This window comes from Gekko japonicus, unplaced genomic scaffold, assembly GCF_001447785.1.
Source record: "Gekko japonicus isolate JY-2015 unplaced genomic scaffold, Gekko_japonicus_V1.1 scaffold2863, whole genome shotgun sequence".
NCBI classification, from domain to species: Eukaryota; Metazoa; Chordata; class Lepidosauria; order Squamata; family Gekkonidae; genus Gekko; species Gekko japonicus.
Window position 1 is genome coordinate 82,707 of NW_015162038.1, and position 8,845 is coordinate 91,551.

At 46.0% G+C, this 8,845-nt stretch overlaps 1 protein-coding gene across 1 annotated transcript in view; it reads right to left on the reverse strand.

Annotated features, from left to right (window-relative positions):
• Nucleotides 1–4,160: 4,160 nt before the first annotated feature.
• Nucleotides 4,161–8,845, reverse strand: part of IL22RA1 (interleukin 22 receptor subunit alpha 1) — a 25,768-nt gene continuing 21,083 nt past the window's right edge. Inside the window, exons 6-7 of the mRNA XM_015405577.1 lie at nt 7,179–7,303; nt 4,161–5,568 (exon numbers count right to left, since the gene is read on the reverse strand). Of these exons, the coding sequence (XP_015261063.1) occupies nt 4,546–5,568; nt 7,179–7,303 (1,148 nt within the window). The 3' untranslated portion in view covers nt 4,161–4,545. The remainder of the gene's footprint in view (nt 5,569–7,178; nt 7,304–8,845) is intronic.

The following is an 8,845-nucleotide window of genomic DNA, read 5'->3' on the forward strand; positions in this document are numbered from 1 at the left end:
CCCATCTTCCCGGAGGTGTGCGGAGCTGCACGCCCCAGAGAACATCTCCCCCCGTCCCTTTCTGCCTCAGCCACTCAGTGGGAGGGCTTCTGGAGTTCTGGCCCCACTCTTGGACTTCCTGATGGCACCTGGTATCTTTGGCCACTGTGTGACACAGAGTATTGGACTGGATGGGCCACTGGCCTGATCCAGCATTGGCTTTTCTTATGTTCTCTTGTTCCTATGTCTGGGGCAGTGATGCTCTGTCTTCTTGGTGCTTGGAGGGCAAGAGTGGGAGGGCTCCTGAAGTTCTGGCCCTGCTGGCGGACCTTCTGATGGCCCCTGGGTTTTGTCCAGTGTTCCCTCTAAGTGCAGCTAGCTAACAGTTTTTTATTATTTATAAGTTTATTTAAAGTTTTATCAACGTATAACGTACAAAGATACAAAAATCAACATCAAAGGTACAAATGTTACAGTGTAGTGATAATTATAACATACAGATGAAACTTAACAGCTCGTACAATGCATGCCTATGACCTTTTAAATAAAAACGTTATCTGAAGTTCAACAACTGTATCATAAGAACAACAGTTTTGATGATGGTAAAAAGTTAATCCTACATGAACTTGCTAACATCATAGTATAAATTATCTACGATTCATTTCATGAGGTAAAATAGCAAAAATAGCAAAGAAGACATCACTTCCGGTGATGTCAGGGGGTGTGGCCTTCTGACACACTTCCGGTGATGTCAGAGTGTGTGGCATATGCTAATGAGTTATGCTAATGAGCACCTGCAGCTCTTTTTCTACGAAAAGACCCCTGCGAGTCCGTATGGCACAAGTTGTGAGTTGTTTCCGTGTAACAGTTAAATTAATAGAGGGAAAAGTCATTTTATCAGTTACAATGGCAAGTGCACAAACGGAGCATCTACCACAGCGATGATGACCACCTTTCCTGGCTGCCGGTGGAGAGACTTGGGGTGGTGGCAAATCCCTGGGTTCCCTGCCCGACCTTCTCCCGGTGCCCCGCAGCCACGAGGCACCTGGAGAAGATCGGGCAGGGGAGCCAGGCATGTCTGCTTCCCTGCCCTCCCCTGCCGCGGCGGGTTGGCCGGAGAGGGGAAGGGGAGGCAGGCAGACACGGCCCCTTTCCCCCTGAGCCTTTCCGCTTTTGCAGAGAGACTCAGGGAGGGGGGGATTTAAACTCATTTGCATATGCCTTACCTCATTTTAAACATGCCTGCGCTTTGTCAGGGGGTGTGGCATATGCAAATGAGTTATGCAAATGAGCTCCTGCACCTCTTATTCTAGGAAATGACCCCTGGCTATTAGTTTCATCTCCAGATCTTATCATATGCCACTTCCAGGGCTTTTTTTTCTGGGGGAATGTGCTGGAACAAAGTTCTGGAACCTCTTCAACACAATTATTTAAAGAAATGTTTCATGAGATTTCAGTATACAGATTGAAAACATCATTTCCTTCTTGAGACTTCCAGCACCTCTTTAAAAAAAAAAAGCCCTGGCCACTTCTAAGATCCCACGAGCCATCTCCTGTCCCACCCAACCACTTGGCCTTTCCTGATCTGTCAGGTAGGCGCACCTCCCAGATTTTCTCCAGAAGATCTGAGCATCAGGAGCCCTGGCAATTCTAGTTCTTAATCAATGTTCAGATTTAAGACCCAGCAACTTTTGAGATAAAATCAACTTTGTTTTATCATGACGGTGCTTTATCCTGTAGCACATGCCTGCCCGGATGGTGTCACAGTCACACCCAACATTTCTGCTTAATTGTCACCCGGAATTACTGAAGATTGCATAAGATTATTGCAGTGTAGTTTTGTTAATCACTGTTTACCTTCGGAGAATTTGATTTACCAATCTGCTCTGGGAAGTGGATGCAACTTCGCAAAAATGGCTGTGTTAAATCATTCCCCTAAACACAAACTGAATAAATAAAAATCACTTTTATTTTTAAGGATCATAGCAAACTTAAAGATATCTATTTATTTAAGATAGACCCAAAGTGGCTTACACCAGTCTCCCCTCCTCCATTTTTATCCTCAAAACAACCCTGTGAGGTAGGTTTGGCTGTGAGAGTGATTGCACCCAAAATCACCCAGCAAGCTTCTATGGTTGTAAAGATTTAAAAACACAATTTAAGCATGAGACACAAATTAAAACAACATAAACCCTGAATAAATATTGTGCGTTAGATGTAGGGGTGCCATGGCTGATTACTGTAAAGGGCTGGTGGGAAAAGAACACAAATGTTTCTCAATGGATGTTTTTTTGTTAGGAGATACTTCTCTGATACCTTGGTTCAGTATCCATGAGAGCTTGAAGACATAGAAAGGAGAAAGCCCTTGGATTAAAGGGGAATGTCCACATGATATCACATTCATTCTGAGCACAACTCCTGGCACCCCCTGGGATTTCCCCTTTAATCTGGGGGGGGATTAACCTTTTCCTGTCTGAATTAAAGGCAAATATTTACAGTGGCGCTACAAGGGTCTGTCTGTGGGTCTGTCAGAGATGCCTGGGATCCGTCAGAACCCGAGTAGCATGTTTGCAGCCTGAATAGCTCTGAGATCGGTGTCCTACTACTAAATGCATAATATTATTCCTGGTTCTGTGATAGCACTATATGAGCATGAAAAGCTCTAGTACCACTATAAGGAATACTTCCTGAGGAAGATCCAGTTTTTGAAACGTTGTTGTTATAAAATCTGGAGACGACGTTGATATATTCTTATACAAGGATTTTCTTAGGATTTGATGGAATTTGTTCATTGTTATGCAGTGTTTATTGATAGCAATAGATAGACAAAAATTTTTGGTAAGTCTTGCTGACTACCTTGATTTGTGGGTCAGATTCTCACGACTGCTTTCTTAATATTTGTTCCTAGGCAAGGTCATGACTGTCCACATTTGTCTTGTAACACTACAGGGAGGGCAGGTGAAGCTAAGCTCTGCTTTAAAAATGTTGCAGGGCAGCTTCCTGCTGTTCAACCACTTCACACACAGTTTAGCCCTTAAAAGGGTTTTTTTCCTACTTTCCCTGCTGAGCAATGTGGGAGCACCGCCTCATAGGAAAAGAGAAAGTGAGGAGAAAGATGGGGTTTCAGGGCTGCAGGGTATACCTGTGCAATTTTTGTCCCACCTCTGGTTCTGGGTGGAAAGGGGAGGAGTGGGGAGTGGGATTGATAGCCACAGGGGGCAAAGTGACATTGGCCGTAGATGCTGTTCCTGCCTTCTCCCATGATCCTTGTTGTTGCCATGGCAGAGGTACGTTTTCATGTGCCTATGTGCAATTACATTAAGAGCACTTGAAGGTGGACCCCCCCCCCCCAGTTATGGTTGCGACCCTGTTCAGGATTAAAAAGTGCCCTGTCCTTTAATAGAGGCTCAGTGCATGGAAATGGGCAGATGGAGATTTTCATGGCTAGTACTTGCTGCAGATCAAACTGACATTAAAGGGACAGCTAGAGGGACTGGTTTAAAAGCTGACAACCCTGATCATAGCTTCTTTTCATCCAGCTGTGTTTGTACTTCCTGCCTGTCTCCCCAGATGAGTATTCAAAGCGGCTTACATTGTAATCCTCTCCTCCATTGTATCTTCACAACAACCCTGGGAGGTAAGTTAGGCTGAAAGTCTGGCCGATTTCCCACAAGCTCTGCTCCATGCTCGCTCTTCCCTTTTGCCCCGATGGTACATGTCAATTTCACACAAGCTGCTGCGAGGCCCTTCACGCGATTTCCTCCACGCCCAGTGTTCCCTCTAAGCTGAGTTAGTGTGAGCTATCTCACATTTTTTAAATCTCCAGCTCAAACATTTTTGTCTTAGCTCAGGAAGGGTGGCTCCAGAGCAAACTAATTTATGCAGTAGCCAGATCGCTTGCTCACAACTTTAATGCTAGTAGCTCACAAAGTGGAATTTTTGCTCACAAGACTCCACAGCTTAGAGGGAGCATTGCGGGCCGTGTCTACTCAATTCTCAAAAAACAGTAGACGCGGGGAAAATCAGGCGAAGCTGTGGGGCAAAATGCGCTTGTGTGAAATTGACAACCATCGGGGCAAAAGGGAAGAGCGAGTGTGGAGCAGCACTTGTGGGAAATCGGTCTCTGTGACTGGCTCAAACGAGCTTTCATGACAGAGTGGGGATTCAAACTTGGTTCTCTCAGTTCCTAGTTCAACACTCTGATCACTACACTGCGTCACACCACAAGACGAGTAGGCCAGCCTGCAGGAGCCACTCTACCCCCTGCCCTGGTCTTACAGCTTTTGACCTTGCCACAGTTTTCCCCACCTGACTCTGTGGCTCTCCCATTAGCATAAGAATCTGCTGAAGCATCTCCCAGTCCAGTAGCTGCAAACCAGCCTTACCCCCCATATTTGTGATATGTGAAAGTACAATTTATTTAAAAAAGGGTTCAGGGCAATTGATGGCCTCATAGAAAACGACATTGCTCTTCAACACTGTTTTGGAAGGGGATGTGTCTCTGTGCTGGTTCCCTTCAGCTATTATGTTAAATCCCCCGCCCCACCACAGTTGTTGGGTGAATTGCTAACATATGGCTGCATTTTCATCCAGTCCATGGTCCCACTGTAATTTCAGCTCCAAGTCTCTGAACAGGCCTGGGAGGAGCATGTTATCTTGAGACGAGTCTGAAGATCCAGGGGTAGTGCTGTGGGGTTCGGGCTCACTTTTCAAGTCCTCATTGGCTCGACTGAAGCAGTCTGCCAGTTGTAATCTTGAAGGGGTCCACTCGCTATTAGTCCAGACTAATGAATCCCAGGCTGCCCATTGCCCCAAGAGGCTGGGATCTTGTGAGAAGTTGTTGCTGGCACAAAGTGGAAATGAGGAATGAGGAATGGGTAATGGAGACTCGCCTTCTGAGGTGGCCATTTGGCTGACTGGCAGAGCAGATGGCAACAATTCTACAGGTTGCTGCTTGTAACTTCCTGTCCTTTCCCCTAAAATGGCAGCCACTCTCTCTTGCAGAAGGGAAGGGAATCGCTGTGGCCTGCCCTGGGCATCTTCCTGAAGCAGCAGCTGTTGGGTTTCATCAGCTTTTTCCAGCTCCAGCACTGGCTCCTTTTGAACCAGGTTTCCACACAATCCTCTTTTGTCTTGTCTTTGTTTCTTCACTTTAGTGCGCCCGCTGCCCATTAAGTCTTCACTGACAGAATCAGATTTTGTCATTTGATTTGGTGAAGAGTTTGCCTTGTTGGCATGGCTGGTGCCTTCGACACATACACCATATGTTAAATTTGAGCGCTTGTTGTCAAGTGTGTGAGGTGTGCTATTCTGGATCACTTGTGGAGCGTAACCGACAGTACCTGCATCATCTGCTTGGCCTATGGGAGCAGCAACACACTGGATTGACGCCACTTTGGCCTGTTGCTGATAAACCCTGTTTGGCAAATCGAATACCATTTGGTGCTCTAGTACTTCTTGGAGATGCTGGTTAATCTGTTCCGGCTTCATCAATGGATCAATTTGGAAAGGCTTAGATAAATCATGGGCCACCAAGATATGCTCCACAGTTAGCGTGAGAGGCTGGGCGTGTGACACGTCCTTGAAATCCTGCCAAGGAAGAGATATGAAAATGAGTGACAGTGCAAGGAGCTTTATCAAAAAGGTAAGACAGCTAGAAAAGATGAGAATTCTGCAGGAAGGCTGCCAGCATATTGAAATTACAAAGGTATCGTGTATTGTGAAGATATAAAGATTCCCAGGAAGCTGAATTCCCATTGCCAAGTTTTACACTAGAGTGAAATTACAGAATAAACCGTGTTTTGCTGACCATCATCTTGGGCAATATTAGTAGACGGGGTCTACAAAAGGTTTCCCTCCTCCTGGGGGATGGCAGGCAAGCTCTCACCCCATGGATTCCAGGCACCACTGGGCCTCTTCACTCCAGCTGCAGCAAGGGGCAGGGGCAGCAGGTGGCATCACTTGATGACATGCAATGCTGTGATGCCACTTTTGGTTTGTACCAGGAAATGATATCATGATGCTGTAAGGAGTTCACACATCTCTGTAATTAGAAACCCATAGAGATGAATGAATTCCTAGAGTGATATATCACTTCTGGGTACAAACCAGCAATGGCATCATAACATCACGCATCATCATGTGATGTTGCTCCCTGCCCCCCAGTGGTACCCGCTGGTTGCCACTGTTCAGCCGGCAACCCAAGTCCACAAATCTATTGGTCAGTAATGAACACCCCTCTTCTTTGGGCAACAGGGTCTTTAACTCTTGAAACAAGCAAAAAAAATATTTTATTTGGGTAGGACCATACATTCTCAAGGGTGGTTGAACACACAGAGAATAAGACATCCAACAATCCATCAACAACATCACAGCAGGACATATTATCAACCCAGACTGTGCCAAAGTAAAAAGAGAAAAGTAACACCGAGACAGAGCTGACAGGAAGGTAAGCAAAGTCACTTTGCCACAGCTTGGCTTAGCATTGTTTCCCTTCCCCTCACTTACACAACAGTATCATGTGCCCATTTGTTACTCTCATGTTTCCCCCCCTGAGTTTTTTCCTGTGTTTATTTAGACTACCACAAAAGTGGTCTGAAAAAACATGGGAAACATTCAAGAAAAAACATTATACCAATATATGCATAAGGTTCTCTGAATTCTTGGCGTTCATTTTTTTAAAAGTCTCTGCCCCCTTTCCTTGTGGAGATTTGCCTTTTCCCTTATACCTCTGCAATGAAATGGACTAGAGGCAATGAAAGTTGAGAATTCAGGGAGCCTGATACGCATATTGGTATAGAAGTATAGTGATAGAATGCTGTCCAATTGCTAATTTTTAAGATAAAAAAAGCCACCATGACAGGAAGAGGAAATAGCCGTTGCTGCTGGGAAAACGGCTGCTGTGGATAGGATTGGGAAAATCCAAATTTTCCCTGCCGCATGGCAGTCAACCGGGCTTTTCTGCAATGTTCCCCAAAACTTGGGAGTGTAGCAGGTTCACAAAAGATCAGAGAAAAGCTGGGTAAACCTCAGCAGTTACACAAATACACCATGATACTGGGAGGAAGCAGGAAAACCTCCCACTTCCTAACAGCATTGAACTCGGGGCAAATAACCTGTGTGGAAAGACCCTAAAAGATGAAACCCTTAAAAACAACAACAACAACCACCTCTTCCATAATGGTTGAAAGGGTACATACCAGAGACATGGGTTGCTGTGTAGTATATCCCTTAATGTACTTGTATATAAGGTAATATATCATACCAAAGGTCAATAAAACCATAAATCCAACTGCCCCAAACAAGTATGTCAGCCAACGATTGTCTGTGGAATAGAAACAGAATATTAGAGATAGTATTCAGGATGGGTGGATGGATGGATGGAACTGGAAGACAGTGTCAGAGGGTAGTCACGTTGGTCTGCAGTGGAACAGCTGGATTCCAAGTGGATGGATGGATGGAACTGGAAAACAGTGTCAGAGGGTAGTCACGTTTGTCTGCAGTGGAACAGCTGGATTCCAGTGGCTTGGGGTATAAACTTTTGAGAGTCAAATATCCCTTCATCAGATGCCTTTGTCAGATATAGAACTGGAAAAAATATCCGGGATCAAACAGACTTCCTTGTCAGTTAACCATAGGGCCGGACAAGACCCACCTCACTCTCTTTCCAGTTAAATGAAAGTGAACTGATAAATGTTGGTTCTTCGGAGCAAGCCAAAAGGTCCTTATCGAAAGCAGAACTGTGCATGGCAAAGATGCCCAGGCTAATGAATGCACGGGCGGGATCCAACCAGCTTTTCTGCAGGCGAAAAAGAAGGCATCCTCTTTGACCACTCAACAAGGCTGTACTGAGAATTATGGGACCTGCATGTGCAAAAGCCACGTGAGATGTAGGCCATAGTGTGGAATCGTGAGTGAAAAACCTGGCTGGATCCAACCCCATTTCTCTGTTCATTGAGCCCTGTCTGTATAGACCAGACTGGCCAATGTCAGGAATGGGAGCAGTTTTGCCTTTACTGCAACAGTGTCTAAACGGAACACAGTTTTTTGCCCCCATAAGTAACCTTTTTTTTCCCCAGATGGGGAAAATTAAAGATATACACTGGGGAACATTGTTGGTATGAGACCTAAAGCTTCTGCCTGCCACAGCTGATCCCATTTTTTGGGATGTGAGGGACAAAAGTTTTTGCCAGTTGTAGCCCATCACCCTTGATCCTATAATAGGGTTGCCAAGTCCATCTTCCACCCCCAGCGGGGGACTTTGGGGGCGTTCCTGGAGGGGGTGGGGCATCCCCAACATGATGACGTCACGTTGGGGACGTCTGCCCCCCCCCCGCCCATGCGCCGAATCTCCAGAAACGGCAGTTCCCTGCACTTAAAGTAGCCGGCAGCCGGCGCTTCCCCTTTAAGAGCAACAGAACGGGGGGGGGGGGGGTTTGGCACCCCTATCCTATAATCACATGGTACTCTGCAGAGAATGCATCTGTCTCCATGGCCCCATCCTAATTTTAGGAGGGGGTCACACAAAAGTATAACAAAGAGACTGCTTCCAGATTGGGATGTGAAAATGCACCCCAGCAACAGCCACAGTAGTACAGCAGTGAGGAAGTAGGCAGGAATGGGGTCTACACACACGCACGCGCGCAGAGTCTCTGTGCCAGTTGCCCTCACCTATTGACCCAATGCTTCTACCTTTTCCCACTGTTTGTGCCTGAATAAAAGCCACAAGCTGCCCAGCAGCATTTAGAAGCAGGACTTAGTTCTGTCCGCTCCTCATAGCGACAACACAGGAAGTGTTCACATGGACATCTCCCCAACAGCCAAAGATTCCCCTTTAAACCAAAGAAAAATGGGTTTCATTTTTCTC